Raw genomic sequence first — 16,532 nt, 5'->3', positions numbered from 1 at the left:
GAAATAATGACATTTCCAGATAAACAAAGACTGCTAGGACACTTGCCTTATAAGAAACTGTAAAGAAAGTCCTTCAAACTGAAAGGAAGTAACTCTATACAATAACTCAAATTCATAGAAGAAAATGAAGAATGCTGGAAATGTTAACAACAGGGTAAAAAGAGAAGATAGCATGAATACTTCTTTGTTTAATTTCACTGAAAATCTTAATATTGTATATACTGATAATAGTTAAAATGGTAATGTCGGGATAATACCAAATAGAGATAAAAGATATTTGACAATAATAGTACAAAGGAAGAAAAAGAAAATGGGGCTATACTGGAGCAAAGATGCTACATTTATGTGAAATTAGTCATGCTAATGGGATGTAGTTTCTGTAGCAACCATAAAGAAAATAACAGAGATTGTTCAATGGATAAAAACACAAGATCCAACTCTAGGCTGTCTATAAGAGATATATTTCATATTCAAAGACACAAACAGTGAAAGGATGATAAAAGATACATCATACAAAAAGCAACCATAAAAGAACTAGAGATATATTATTATCAGGCAAAGAAGTCTTTGAGACAAAAAAAAAAAAATGTCATACTAAAAAAGAACATTTCATAATGATAAAAAGGTTTACAGGAAGATGTAACAAAACAGCAGAATATATCCTTTTTATATGCACATGTAGTTTTTTTTTTTTTGGATAATCCAACTGATTAAGAAAAAAACAAGGCCCATAAAGTATAAAATGATTTAACTATCAATATCTGAAAGTGTGTTTACTAACAACAATGCAATTAAACTAGAAATTAAGAAGAGAAATTAATTTGGAAAACCTCCAAATATTTTGAAATTAAACAAGAAAACTTAACAACCCATGAGTTGAAGAAGAAATCACAAATAAAATAAGGAAATACTTAGTTCTGAATAAAAATTTAAAATACAACATATTTGTTGTATAAAAAGTCATGGTATGTCACTAAAGTGGTACTTCGAGGGAAATTTATAGCTTAGCATGCCAGAAAAGAAAGGAAGAAGGCTATACAAATCAACAATCTACCATAGGAAACTAAAAGAAGACAAGTAAATTAAAACTAAAGCAATCACATGGAAGGAAATATTAAGGTTGAAGCAAAAATCAATGAAATAAAAAAATACATAAATAAAGTCAATGAAAGCAAAAGTTTATTCTTTGAAAAGATCAATATAACTGATAAACCTTTAGCTAGGCTGACTGACCAACACAAAAAAGAGAGAAGATACAAATTACAAAATCAAGAATGAGTAAGGAGACATCCTACAGAAATAAAAATGATTATAAAGAATATCATAAATAACATACAAACAAATGTGCAATATGCATGAAATAAAGTATTGTCTGAAAGAGACAAATTACCATAAAGAATCAACAAGGAATAGAAAATTTGGATAGATCTATAATAAGTTTAATTAGTAAATGAAAATCTTCACACAAAGGAAAACCTAGGCTTAAAGGACTTCCATGGTGAATTCTATCAAATTAATAAAACAAGAGAAAACCAAAAAAAAACAATCTTCCATAAACTCTTTCAGAAAATAGAGCAGGAGGGAACATTTTCCAGTTCTCTGAGGCTAGTAAGCATATTAATACCCCTTATGAAAGTAGACACAAAAATCCCTAACAAAATATTAGCAAACTAAATCCAGTAGCATAGAAAAAACATTATATCCCATGACCATGTGGAATTTTCCCAGATTGCAAGATTGGTCTAATATCTGAAAATGAATGAATATAATACCTTATATCAATAAAAAAGCCTGTATTTTTATCTCAATTGAAGCAGAAAAAATGAAATCAAACAATCAATCACAATAAAAACACCTAACAAAACCAGAAGGGAATCTCATCCTACTAACGGGTATCGACATAAAAAACTTACAGCTAATGACATTATACTTAATTTTAAAGACTAATTATCTTCCCGTTAAGATCAGGAATAAAAGTAAAGCTGTCCTCTCTCACCACTTTTACTCAATATTGTACTGCAGATTCTATTCAGTACAATAGGCCAATAAAAAAATTAAAAGTGCCTTTGTTCACAAATGGCATGATCCTTTATGAAAGAAGCTACAAAAACAAAACCCCCAAACTACAGAACTAATGAAAGTATTTTATAATTTTGCAGTAATAAAATAATATTTTACATATTAATAAGGAAGAGTCTAGAACAAAAATTAAGGACACGATTCCCATTATAACAAAATAAAAATGAAAACAAAAATAAATTTAACAAAAGTAGTATAAGACGTACACTGAAAATAATAAAAATTGCTAAGAGAAACTACAGAATATGTAAATAAATGGAGATACAACCTATATTCACAGAATGGAAAATTCAATATAATGAGGAAGGAAATTCTCTCCAAATTGCTGTACTGATTCATTATATTCTCTATCAAAATTCCAGCAAGATTTTGTGTAAAAATTGACAATTTGATTATAGAATTTATATAGAAATGTAAAGAATCTATAATAGTCATAACAATTTTGAAAAACAAAGTAAAAGGACATAATACTACCTAATTTTAAAAACTTACTCTAAAAGAAAAATACTGTATGCTCTCACTTATATGTAGACTCTAAAAATGCTAAACTAATAGAAATAGAGAGTAGAAAGGTGGTCACCAGATGCTGGGGTGGGAGGAAACTGGGGAGATGTTGGTCAAAGAGTACAAACTTCTAGTTATAAGATAAATAGGTTCTAGGGACCTAATGTACACCATACCATGGTGACTACAGTTAACAATACTGTAGTACACAGTTGAAAGTTGCTAAGGGAGTAATTCTTAAATGTTATCACCACCTAAATTGTAAAAGGTAATTACTTGAGATGATAGAGGTATTAACTAGCCTTATTGTGATAATCATTTCACAGTATATTATGTGTTTCAAAGAATCTTGTTGTACACCTTAAACTTACATATGTTATATGTCAATTACATCTCAACAAAGCTTTTAAGAAATACCTTAAAAGTACTGTAATCAATACAGCTGGTAAGAGTTTAAGGACAAATTAGAAAATCCAGAAATAAAACTTTGCATTCATGGTCATTTGATTCCCAAGAGAAGTGCTAAAGCAACTCAGCTGAAGAACAGCCTTTCACCAATAGTGTTTGTAAAAATGAATATCTATATGCAAAAAGTGTCCTTATATCGCACCATAAACAAGAATTAACTTAAAAAAATCATTCATATAAATTAACTTAAATGATTAAATGATTAAACTTCTAGAATAAAACACAGAAGAACAGTTTGGGTTAGGAAAAATGTTCACAGATATGACATCAAAAGCATGACCATAGAAGAAAAATTGATAAATTACTGCATTCAAATTGAAAACTTTTGTTCTTCAAAAGGTATCATTAAGAAAATGAAAGGAAAGCCAAAGGCTGGGGAAAAATATGAAAATCATTTATGTGATAATGCACCTGTATCAAGAATACAAAAAGTACTCCTACAAAATCCCTCTTGATAATTGTTAGAATAAAAAGACACACAATCAGTACGGATAAAAAAGACTTCAACAACAACCATCAACCAAGTTTGACCTAATTGACATAAAAACAAAACCATGATACATACTCTTTTCCTATGCAAATAAAAAATTTATCAAGATAGAACATACTATGGGCCATAAAACAAATATCAATAAACTTAAAAGCATTCAAGTCACATAAAGTATGTTCTCTGACTAGAATGAACTTAAGTTAGGAGACAATAACAGAAAGTTCTGAGATATTTGCAAATATATACCAAACTTCTAAATAATCCATGACCCAAAGAAACAAGTCCAGATGGAAATTAGAACGTATTCTGAACTAAATGAAAATGGAAACACAACATATCCAAATTTAGGGGATACAGCTATAGCACGGCTAAGAAAGAAATTTATAGGAGTAAAAATTAATAGGAGAGAAAAAAGTAAGGCCTTATATCAGTGATATCCATTTCCCCCATGAGAAACTAAAGGGCAGAGGAAGGAAACCCAAAGAACAGTAAAAGAATAGTAATCAAGTGAAACAGAAAACAGAAAAATAGAGAAGTACAATTAACCAAAATCTCATTTTCTAAGAAAATATAAATATAATTGATTAGCTCTAGACAGACTGATATGTGAGAGATGAAACCACCAATACTATGAACAACTTTATGCTGATATTTCTTGAATATACTTCAACAACTTAGATGAATCTATCATTTTTTTGTAAGACAAACTGAACAGTCTTATATCTACTAAAGAAATTTAATTTGTAGTTTAAAACATCCTTACAAAGAAAACTCTAGAACCCAATGGTTTAATTCCTATCAGAGGAAGAAATAATACCAATTTTATTCAACTGTTCCAGAAAATTAAAAAGAAGAGAATACATCACAACTCATTCTACAAAGCCAGCATCACATTGGTACCAAAAACAGTCAGAGACACTCAGTAAAATAAAAGAGTTATAGACATATATCCCCCTTAAACACAGATACAAAAATTCCTAGGGAAATTTCAGCAAATGACATCCAACAAGATAAAAAAAGAATAATAGAGAAAGGAGTGGCCAAGATGGAGGAGTAGAAAGATGCTAAACTCACCTCCTCTCACAAGCACACCAAAATCACAATAATTTTCAGAACAATCATCAATTGTTGTAAGATGTAACTTACATCACTGAAGACTGTAACTTACCAGAAAAGGTTTTGTACAACAAAAGACATAAAGAAGGAACCACAACAAGACCAGCAGGAGGGGCAGACTCGCAATATAATCAAATCCCATACCTGGGTGGGCAACCCACATACTAGAGAATAATTGTATTGTAAAGGTTCTCTCACAAGAGTGAGAGTTATGAGCCCCACAACAGGCTGTCTAGGTTGGGGGTCCAGCACTGGGCAGAGAAGCCCCAAGAGCATTTGGCTTTAAAGGCCAGGAGGGCTTGATTACAGGAGGTCCACAGGACTGGGGAAAATAAAGACTTAACTCTTAAAGGGTGCATACAAAATCTCACGTGCACTGGGTCAAAGGGCAAAAGCAGTAATTTGATAGAAGCCTGGGCCAGACCTACCTGCTGGTCTTGGAGGGTCTCCTGTGGAGGCGGGGGGCAGCTGTGGCTCACCCTGGGGACATAGACACTGGTGACAGACATATCAGGGAGTATTCATTTGAATGAATGCTTGGGGAGGCTAACATCTGGCTTCGGGCATCAGCACAAGAGCTGGCCCCATCCAATAGCCTATAGGCTCCAGTGCTGGGATGCCTCAGGCCAAAAAACTAACTGGATGGGGACACATCCCCATCCATCACCAGACAGGATTCCTAAGATTTCCTGAGCCAACATCCACCTGAAGACAGGCCTCTAGACAAGGCCCTGACCATCAGAGAGCCAAAACCCAGCTCTACCCCTCCCACTAGGAAGCCTGCACAAGCCTCTAGACCAGTCTCACCCACCAGGAGGCAGACACCAGAAACAAGAAAACTACACTCAGCTTGCAGACTGAATTTGGAAATGCAGGCCAGACATTACCCTGGGACCAACTAGGCCTTGGTCCTTGGATTACAAGACGGGAGTGCACTGCTGGGAAGCATAGGATGTAACCTACAGAGGGGCACTTCTACAAGGTCGAGACATCACTGAAGACATCAAACAGGAAATCAGAAATTACCCTGAGACAAATGAAAACAAAAACACAACAATCCAAAACTTATGGGACACAGGAAAAGCAGTTCTAAGAGGGAAGTTTACAGCCATACAAACTTACCTCAGGAAACAAGAACAATCTCAAGAGAAATGTAACCAACTTACCACACACATAAAAATACAAATAGCAATTTAGACAAAATGAGGTGACAGAGGAATATGTTTCAGATGAAGGAACAAGACAAAACTACAGAATAACAACTAAGTGACGTGGAGTCAGGCAATCTACCTGAGAAAGAGTTCAGAGTAATGATTGTAAAGATGATAAAAGGTACTGGGACGAGAATGGATGCATGGAGCGAGAAATTAGGAGTTTTTAACAAAGAATTAGAAAATATAAAGAAGAACCAAACAGAATTGAAGAATACAATAACTGAAATGAAAAACACAATAGAAGGAATCAATAGCAGACTAAATGAGGCAGAAGAATGTATCAGTGAGCTGGAAAACAGAGTAGTGAAAATCACTGCCACGGAATAGAAAAAAGAAAAAAGAATGAAATGAGCAAGTTTGAGAACTAAAGCACACTAATATTCACATTATAGGGGTCCCAGAAGGAAAAGAGAGAGAAAGAACCTGAGAAAATATTTGAAGAGATAATAGCTGGAAAGTTCCCTAACCTAGGAAAGAAAACAGTCACCCAAGTCCAGGAAGTAGAGAGTCCCATACAGGATTAACCCACAGAGGAACACACCTAGACACATTGTACTCAATTAACAAAAGTTAAAGATAAAGAGAGAGTATTAAAAGCAACAAGGGAAAAGCAACAAATTAAATACAAGGGAACTACGATAAGGCTACCAGTTGATTTTCCAGCAGAAACTCTGCAGGCCAGAAGGGAGGGGCACAATATTACTTAAAGTCATAAAAGAGAAAAACCTATAACCAAGAATACTCTACCAGCAAGGCTCTTGTTCAGATCTGATGGACAAATCAAAAGCTTTACAGACATGCAAATGCTAAAAGACTAGCTTCACAACAAATGCTAAAGGAACTAGGCTGAAAAAAAAGGCCACAACTAGAAACAAGAAAAGGACAAAATTGAAAAGCTCACTGGTAAAGGGAAACATATAATAGGGGTAGGAAATCATCCATATACAAAGCTGGTAGGGAGATTAAAAGACAAAGGTAATAAAATCATTTGTATCCAAAAAAACGACGACAGTTAAGGGATACATAAAAAAATTAGATATAAAATATAAGATCAAAAACAGTTATTGTGAGGGGAGGGGAGTACAAATGCAGGGTATCTAAAATGCATTTGAAATTAAGATATCAACAACTTAAAACAAAAACATATATATAGACTGCTATACAAAAACCTCATGGTAACCACGAACCAAAACATGTAATAGATATACACACAAAAAAGAAAAAGGAATCCAAACATAACACTAAAGACAGTCATCAAGTCACAAGGGAAGAGAACAAAAAAAGAAAGGAGAAAAAAAAGACCTACAAAAACAAATCCAAAACAATTAACAAAATGGCAATAAGAACATACACATTGATAATCACCTTAAATGTAAATGGATTAAATGCTCTAACCAAAAGACACAGACTGGCTGAATAGATGCAAAAAACAGGATCCATATGTGTGCTGCCTTCAAAGAGACTCCCTTCAGATCTAGAGACACATACAGACTGAAAGTAAGGGGATGGAAAAAGTTATTCCACACAAATGGAAATCAGAAGGAAGGTGGAGTAGCAATACTCATATCAGACAAAATAGACTTTAAAATAAAGACTGTAACAAGATACGAAGAGGGACGCTACATGATGATCAAAGGATCAATCCAAGAAGAAGATACAACAATTGTAAATATATATGCATCCAACGTTGGAGCACCTAAATATATAAGGCAAATGATAACAGATGCAAAAGGAGAAACTGACTGTAACAAAATAACATTTGGGGACTTTAACACCCGACTTACACCAAAGGACAGATCATCCAGATAGAAAATCAATCAAGAAACACAGGCCTTAAATGACACCTCAGATGGACTTAATTGATATTCAGAGCACATTCCATCTGAAAGCAGCAGAATACACATTCTTTTCAAGTGTACATGGAACATACTCCAGGACAGATCACATGCTGGGTCACAAAGCAAGCTTTGGTAAATTTAAGAAAACTGAAATCAGATCAAGCATCATTTCTGACCACAACTCTATGAGGCTAGAAACCAACTTCAAGAAAAAAACTGTAAAAAACACAAACATGTGGAGGCTGAACAATATCCTACTGAACAACCAATGGTTCACTGAAGACATCAAACAGGAAATCAAAAATGACCCAGAGACAAATGAAAACAAAAACACAACAATCCAAAACTTATGGGACACAGGAAAAGCAGTTCTAAGAGGGAAGTTTATAGTGATACAAACTTACCTCAGGAAACAAGAACAATCTCAAAGAGACAACCTAAATTTACACCTAAAGCAACTAGAGGAAGAAGAACAAACAAAACCCAAGGTTAGTAAAAGGAAAGAAATCATAAAGATTAGAGTAGAAATAAATGAAATAGAAATGAAGAAAACAATAAGACAAGATCAATGAAACTAAAAGCTGGTTCTCTTAAAATATAAACAAAATTGATAAACCTTTAGCCAGACTCATCAAGAAAAAAAAGAGAGGGCCCAAATCAACAAAATTAGAAACTAAAAAGGAGAAGTGACAACTGACACCAAAAAAATACACAGAACCGTAAGAGACTACTACAAGCAACTCTATGCCAAAAAAATTGATAACCTAAAAGAAAGGGACAAATTCTTAGAAAGGTACAATCTCCCAAGCCTGAACCAGGAATAGAAAATAGGAACAGACCAATTACAAACACTGAAATGAATCTGTGATTAAAAAACTCCCATCAAACAAAAGTCCAGGACAGAAAGCTTCATATCAAATATTTAGAGAGGAGTTAACACCTATCCTTCTGAAACTATTTCAAAACATTGCAGAGAAGGAACACTTCCGAGCTCATTCTATGAGGCTACATCACCCTGATACCAAAAACAGACAAAAATATCACACACAAAAAAAATTACAGGCCAATATCACTGATGAACATAGATGCAAAAATCCTCAACAAAATACTAGTGATCTGAACCCAACAATACATTAAAAGGATCATACACCATGATCAAGTGGGATTTATCCCAGAGATGCAAGGATTTTTCAATAACCTCAAATCAATCAATGTGAGACACCACATTAACAAACTGAAGAATAAAAACTGTATGATAATCTCAATAGATGCAGAAAAGCTTTTGATAAAATTCAACATCCATTTATGATAAAAACTCTTTAGAAGGTGGGCATAGAGGCAACACACCTCTACATAATAAAGGACATATATGACAGACAGCTAACATCATACTCAATGGTGAAAAACTGAAAGCATTTCCTCAAAGTTCAAAAAGAAGACAAGAATGCCACTCTCGCCACTTTTATTCAACATAGCTTTAGAAGTCCTAGCCAAGGTAATCAGAGAAGAAAAAGAAATAGAAGTAATCCAAATTGGAAAAGAAGATGTAAAACTGTAACTGTTTGCACATGACATGATGCTATACATAGAAAATCCTAAAGATGCTACCAGAAAACTATTAGTCCTCATCGATGAATTTGGTAAAGTTCCTGGATACAAAACATATAGAAATCTGTTGCATTTCTATACCCTAACAACAAAACATCAGAAAGAGAAATTAAAGGAACAATCCCGTTTGTTATTGCTTCAAAAAGAATAAAATACCTAGGAATAAACCTACAAAAGGAGGCAAAAGACCTGTACTCTGAAAAGTATAAGACACTGGCAAAAAGAAATTGAAGACAACACAGATGGAAAGATATACCGTGTTCTTGGATTGGAAGAATATTTTTTTTAATTAATATTTTTTTTAATTTATCTTTTAAAAATTGAAGTATAGTTTATTTACAATGTTGTGTTAGTTTCAGGTGTACACAATAATTCAGCTATACACGCAGACACACACACATACACATATATACATTTTTTTCAGATTCTTTACCCTTGTAAGTTATTACAAAATATTGAGTATAGGTTCCTGTGCTATGCAGTAGGTCCTCATTCGTTATCTACTTTATATATAGTAGTGTTTATATGTTAATCCTAACCTCCTAATTCCTCTCTCCCTCCATTCCCCTTTGGTAACCATAAGTTTGTTTTCTATGTCTGTGGGTCTATTTGTTTTATAATTAACTTCACTTGTATCTTCCATTTATCTGTCGATGGACATTTAGGCTGCTTCCATATTTTGGCTATTGTAAATAGTGCTGCTATGAACACTGGGGTGTATGTATCTCTTTAAGTTATAGTTTCCTCTGAATATATGCCCAGGAGTGGGATTCCAGGATCATATGGTAACTTTATGTTTAGTTTTTTAAGGAACCTCCATGGTGTTCTCCATAGTGGCTGCACCAATTTACATTCTCACCAACAGTGTAGGACGGTTCCTTTTTCTCCACACCCTCTCCAGCATTTATTATTTGTAGACATTTTGATGATGGCCATTCTGACTGGAGTGTGGTGATACCTCACTGTAGTTTTGATTTGCATTTCTCTAATAATTATGATGTTGAGCATCTTTTCTTGTGCCTGTTGCCATCTGTATGTCTTCTCTGGAAAAACGTCTATGTAGGTCTTCTGCCCAGTTTTTTTATTTTTTATTTTTTTTTTTGAGCTGTATGACCTGTTTGTATATTTTGGAACTTAATCCCTTGGTGGTGCACTGTTTGTAAATATATTCTCCCATTCCATAAGTTGTCTTTTCATTTTGTTTATTATTTCCTTTGCTGTGCAAAAGCTTTTAAATTTAATTAGGTCCCATTTAAAAAGTATTTGTTTTTATTTCCATGATTCTAGGAGACAGATCTAAAACAATCTTGCTGCGAATTATGTCAAAGAGTGTTCTGCCTATGTTTTCCTCCTGGAGTTTTATAGTAACTGGTCTCACATTTAGGTCTTTAATCCATTTGAGTTTAGCTTTGTATATGGTGTTAGAGAATATTCTAATTTCATTCTTTTACATGTAGCTATCCAGTTTATCCAGCACCACTTCCTTTTTTTTAAATGATTCACTTTTTTATATAAATTTATTTTGTTTATTCATTTGGTTATGCCAGGTCTCAGTCACAGTTCGCGGGTTCCTTAGTTGTGGCATGCATGTGGGATCTAGTTCCCTGACCAGGGATCAAACCTGGGCCCCCTGCACTGGGAGCATGGAGTCTTAACCACTGCACCACCAGGGAAGCCCCTGGCACAACTTCTTGAAGAGACTGTCTTTTCTTCATTGTATATTCTTGCATCGTTTGTTGTAGATTAATTGACTATAGGTACATGGGTTTATTTCTGGGCTTTCTATCCTGTTCCATTGATTTTTGTGCAATACCATACTGTTTGGACAACTGTAGCTTTGTAGTATAGTTTGAAATCAGGGCGCCTTATTCCTCCAGGTCCGTTTTTCTTTCTCAGAATTGCTTTGCCTATTTGGGGTCTTTTGTATTTCCATACAAATTAAAATGTTTTTTGTTCTAGTTCTGTGAGAAATGCCATTAGTAATTTGATAATGATTGCTTTGAATCTGTAGATTGCCTTGTGTAGTAGAGTCATTTTAACAATATTGGAAGAATCAATAAAAAAAGAAAGATATAAATGAACTCACTTACAAAACAGAAATAGAGTGACCGACACAGAAAACAAAGTTTTGGTTACCAAAAGGGATGGGCAGGGAGAAGATAAATTAGGAGGATGGGATTAACATATACACATTACTGTGTATAAAATGTAACAGATAACCAGGAAGGACCTAATGTATAGCACGGGGAAGTATACTCAATATTTTGTAATAACCTACAAGGGTAAAGAATCTGAAAAAAATTGATATACATTCATATACAGTAAGTCCCCTACATACGAACCTTCAAGTTGACAACTTTCAAAGACGCGAACGTGTGTTCGCATGTCTAATCATGTAAGTTAGTTCACATGTCTGGCGTACACTGTGATGTGTGTGCATCCTCTTCAAGTGGTTGTGCTTTTGTGTACTTTACTGTACAGTAATTTATATAGTAGTAGAGTATCTTTATTTCAAGCCCAGGATGTCTGGAAGCAAATGTAAAAGCAGCAGTGATGTAGCTGGTACTGCTAAGAGGCACCAAGAATTGGAGGTCCACAGCAAAGACAAAGAGAGAGACAAGAGGAAGAACAAGTAACTGAAGAACTGAAGAGATTTACGATGCAGGAAATGGCAAGGGGATTATCTTTAGTTGAGGAGGCACTGTTAATTTTTGAGGCACAGGAGCCGAATGTGGGACAGTACAGAAAGGTTATAGCAGCCATTCAGGATGCAATTCAGTGCTACTGTGTCATTTATGACGAGAAAAAAAGAGCTACTACCCAGACATCACTGGATTATTTTTTCAAGAGGGTAGACAGAACTGAATCCAGCAAGGAACCAGAACCTGTGCCATCAATGTCGGGCATGAGTGAAACTGCAGCTTGCCCTCCATCTCCTGTTGCTGACGATCCTTCAGCTCTACCATCTCCCACCTCCTCTCCCTCGTCCAGTCAGTAACTTTTCTTCCCTGTTCACTTGATGCCAGCCTCTGTAAGCCAGCTATTGTACTGTACTACTGTACTTTTCAAGGTACTGTATTGCAAGATGAAAAATGTTTTATTGTTTGCGTGTTTGATTTTTATGAATTATTTGCGTGAAAAGTATTATAAACCTATTGCAGTACAGTACTGTACTGAAAAACCAATTGTGTTAGCTGGGTACCTAGGCTAACTTTGTTGAACTTAACAAATTGGACTTACGAACACACTCTCGGAATGGAACTCATTTGTATGTAGGGGACTTACTGTATATATCTATATATCTATACATACATCTATATCTATCTATATATATCTATCTCTATATATATATCTGAATCACTTTGCTGTATATCCGAAACTAACAGGACATTGTAAATCATCTACATTTCAAAAAAAATGACTTTATAGCAATAAAAAGATTTAAATGAAGAAAAATAATATATCATGATTATGTGTGTGGGTTTTATCCCAAGAATTTCAGGTTGAGTTAACGTTTAAAAAATCAACCAATTTAATTCACCACATTAACACTCTTCAAAAAGAAAAATGACATAATGATCTCAAAAGATGGAGAGAAGTATTTGACAAAATTCAATATCCATTCCTAACAAAGTATCAGAAAACTAGGGATAGGAAACTTCCTCAACCAGATAAAGTTAATCTACAAAAAACTTACAGTTAAGTCTTAAGGATGAAAGACCTTAATTTTATTAGTGAAAGAAGCCAGACCAAGACACGAACAAAAATCAGGAGTACAAAGTGTAAATTCCATTTCTATAAAATTCTAGAAAATGTAAACAAATCAGTTAGGAAGGAGATCATTGATTGCTTAAGGATGGGGAAGGGGGAGAGTGGCAGCAAAGGAGGAATTACAAAGTGGTAGGAGAAAACTTCTGAGGATAATGGATATATTCATTATCTTGCCTGTGGTAGTTTTACAGGTAGGGGTTTGTGTGTTGTGTGTGTGTGAAAAGTCATCAAATCATGCACTTAAATGTACTGTTTATTTTATGTTAATTATACGTCTATAAAGCTGTAATTTAAAAAAAACACTGCATGGCAGGTATATGGAAATTTTTGTTTTGAAAATAAATTTGTTGATAATTCATTACATGCATGGTTTATGTAAGAAAGAGGATGTGAAATTCCATTCAAAGAATTCATATTCAAAGTAAAAGGCTTGGTTCTATTTCAAAAGAGTTTTACATTTTCAGTTAAAATAAAATGTTTTAAGGTAAGTTATCAAAGTTACAAATTTTTCCTTTTTTAAAAAAATAATCTCCCTGTTTTAATTAACTTTTAAAACTAACTGGCCAATTAAAGTCTTAAATGTGTCTAAAAACAGTGCATCTATTATCTGTGTCTATCTGCCTAAACATATCAAATCACGCCTAATTAATAGAAGGCAACAAGCGTATGTATATGATTCATTAATTCTCCATGAAATACGCTCATGTAGTATTTTAATAGGTCACACATTTCACAGAAGGACAACTTGCAATGGAGCATGACAAAAATACTTCAGAAATACTTTGACCCTATTTTCTTGTGTATAGTTGAAGGTAAAGAAGAGTGATGTTATAAAGATGCTGCATTATCTGCAGAGGTGCCCTCTACTGTACTCATTTCTCCCATCTTAACCAACACATTTTTAAAACACTGTTGGTTAATTTGATTATATAACAAGATGAGTACAAAAGGGCCACAAGCAGGGAATTTAATTTTTTCAAATATGAAGACAATCAAATCTTATTAAGGTCACATTAACTTAATGATATCTTATTAATATTACATCAGTACAAATGCAAGTACATAGGATCTCTAACAGTATATGTTCTGAATCTGGAAGAGTGTGGCAATGATGGTGGTGGTACAATTTTGACCACAGTTAACAGTACACTTATTTAGCTTTTATACCCAAAGCTGTTTTCCAGCTAACAAAACAAATAATTAGAAAGTTTATATTTTTATTGCCTAGGACTACAAAGAAGCAATAAATTATTTAAGTTAAAAATGTTCTAAATGATTTTTAAAATCCCTTACCGGTATCTATGAACAAATATACCCTTAAAAATAGAGTTCATCATATTTTCGATTTCATCCTGATTTTCTTGTAGCTGAAATGAAAAATAAATAAAAATATAAATTAAAATACTGATCATTTTATTTGTAATAAAGAGTTCCAATTGTTTTTAATTCCTGATTATTCTCATCTGGGTAATTTTCAATCTTTTTTCTCATATATTGTGCAACAGATGTCTAAAATTAACAGTATTCTTTCATTATTTCTATAGCTTTTCTACATTGGCTTAAAACCACTTTCTGTCTCTCTCAACATGTATTACACAATGACTAAAAAGGAGTGGTGTGGTTAAGTGTGACCAGATTACTACCACAAAATATCACCTGCTTTCGGAATAGGCCTCAATTTCTTTACCTCTCCTGTCCAAACCAGGTCCCCTGCTTGGTTTTACATTTCTTGGTAACAGATCATCCTCGATTATCATATTTGCCACTGTGTAAGAAAGTTCCTATTCCACCTAAAGTATCCAAATATTACTCTGTGTCTGATTAGCAACAAACTGAGCATTGGTCAAATTCCCAATATAGGAGGAACAGCAGAAGATAGCAAGGACACTAGCCATTAGTGGTGAAATGCAGCAACAAAATAAAATACTATAGAAAAGATATAAATAAACTTCAGGCAATACTACACATCAAAGTTAAAGTTTGAGTTTACTACTCAAAAGGAACAAAAGCACTGATACAAAATCACATTCAAGATGATAGTTTTTATTTTAATTTGTTCTGCAGTGAAATATTTGCTTTTAGTGCATTTATACAAATGTGACAATAAAATTCCTTCAGACTTTCTCTTTTGCTATATGCTTTGTTTTGGGTTTTACTGAAATAACTTTGGGAATACCTTTATAGTAAATCATTCAAATTACTGAAACTTACTATAAGTTCTAATTTTGCTGCATTTATTATATAAAAAATTAAATAATTTATAAGAGATACAGTTTGGTTAGCAGTTCTTACTAAAGTATAGTTCCAAAACTTACTTACAATTATTTCTAGTATAGAATGTGCTATGAGTTGTACTGTGTTCCTCAAAACTTCATATGCTGAAGTCTTAACTCCCAGAACCTCAAACCTTATTTGGAAATAGGATTGTAGCAGATGTAATTAGTTAAGATGGGTTCATACTGGAGTAAGATGGGCCCCAAATCAAATATGACTGTCTCCTTTTTATAATGGAGAAATTTAGAGACACACACACAGTGAGAAGGCCATGTGAAGATTAGAGTTATCTGCCAGTTCTAACCTATACAACTGTGAGACAATAAATTTCTGTTCTAAAGAAAAATCAGGGACTTCCCTGGTGGTGCAGTGGTTGGACTTGAACCCTGGTCTGGGAAGATCCCACATGCCACAGAGCAACTAAGCCCATGTGCCACAACTACTAAAGCCGGTGCACCTACAGCACATGCTCTGCAACAAGAAAAGCCACTGCAATGAGAAGCTCCCGCTCTCCGCAACTAGATAAAGCCCGCGTGCAGCAATGAAGACCCAATGCAGCCAAAAATAAATAGAACTTTAAAAAAATAATAATTAAAAAAAAAAGAAAAATCAGTTTGTGGTATATGCTACAGCAGTCCTAGCACTCCAATACAGCACAGACCATAATTTAATCATAAGTTTGTTGCTTCCTGCTGCCTGTTATAACCCATTATTTATTGACAGCAATATATTTATAGCATTGAGACATTATTCTTTTCTCAAGTTAAAATACAGACTAACACTGTACATCTAAAATTTCATTTCTGATTGGATGAATAAAAATGTTGCCTACTAAAAATCCAGTTTAAAATCTCTTTCAACACATTTATAAGAAAATTTCACTGTAAAATTGGAACCAATCTTATTATTAACAGAAATGTCTCATACATCTACTAATATATAGTCTTCGGCTTTCTCCTGCAATGCATCTTTGCTGGCCCCTAGTTCTGATGTTAGTATTTACTGTGCTTTCTGGGCCCACAGCTTGATAATCTTTTTGAGTTATCTAATTCCCAGACCACCTTCTTTCTAAAGTATGGTTGTTCTGTGTTTCTCTTCTGCCCTCAGACAGCACTCAGATAATCAAACACTGGCTGGAAGCAAATTCCAGTTTCATTTGAAAACTCTGAG

The 16,532-nt window shown here is 33.9% G+C and overlaps 1 protein-coding gene across 6 annotated transcripts in view; it reads right to left on the bottom strand.

Annotated features, from left to right (window-relative positions):
* STAG1 (STAG1 cohesin complex component) overlaps positions 1–16,532 on the bottom strand; it is a gene marked incomplete at its 3' end in the record, with an annotated part of 426,886 nt that overhangs the window by 132,607 nt on the left and 277,747 nt on the right. For all 6 annotated transcript variants that reach the window (XM_079922183.1, XM_079922181.1, XM_079922182.1 and 3 more), the window contains one exon: positions 14,382–14,455. In XM_079922183.1, the coding sequence (XP_079778309.1) occupies positions 14,382–14,455 (74 nt within the window). The remainder of the gene's footprint in view (positions 1–14,381; positions 14,456–16,532) is intronic.

The sequence above is a fragment of the Stenella coeruleoalba genome (genome assembly GCF_951394435.1).
Source record: "Stenella coeruleoalba genome assembly, chromosome: 5".
In the NCBI taxonomy this organism is placed as follows: Eukaryota; Metazoa; Chordata; class Mammalia; order Artiodactyla; family Delphinidae; genus Stenella; species Stenella coeruleoalba.
The sequence above is the reverse complement of the archived record's forward strand: the minus strand, read 5'-3'. Positions and strand labels throughout refer to the sequence as shown.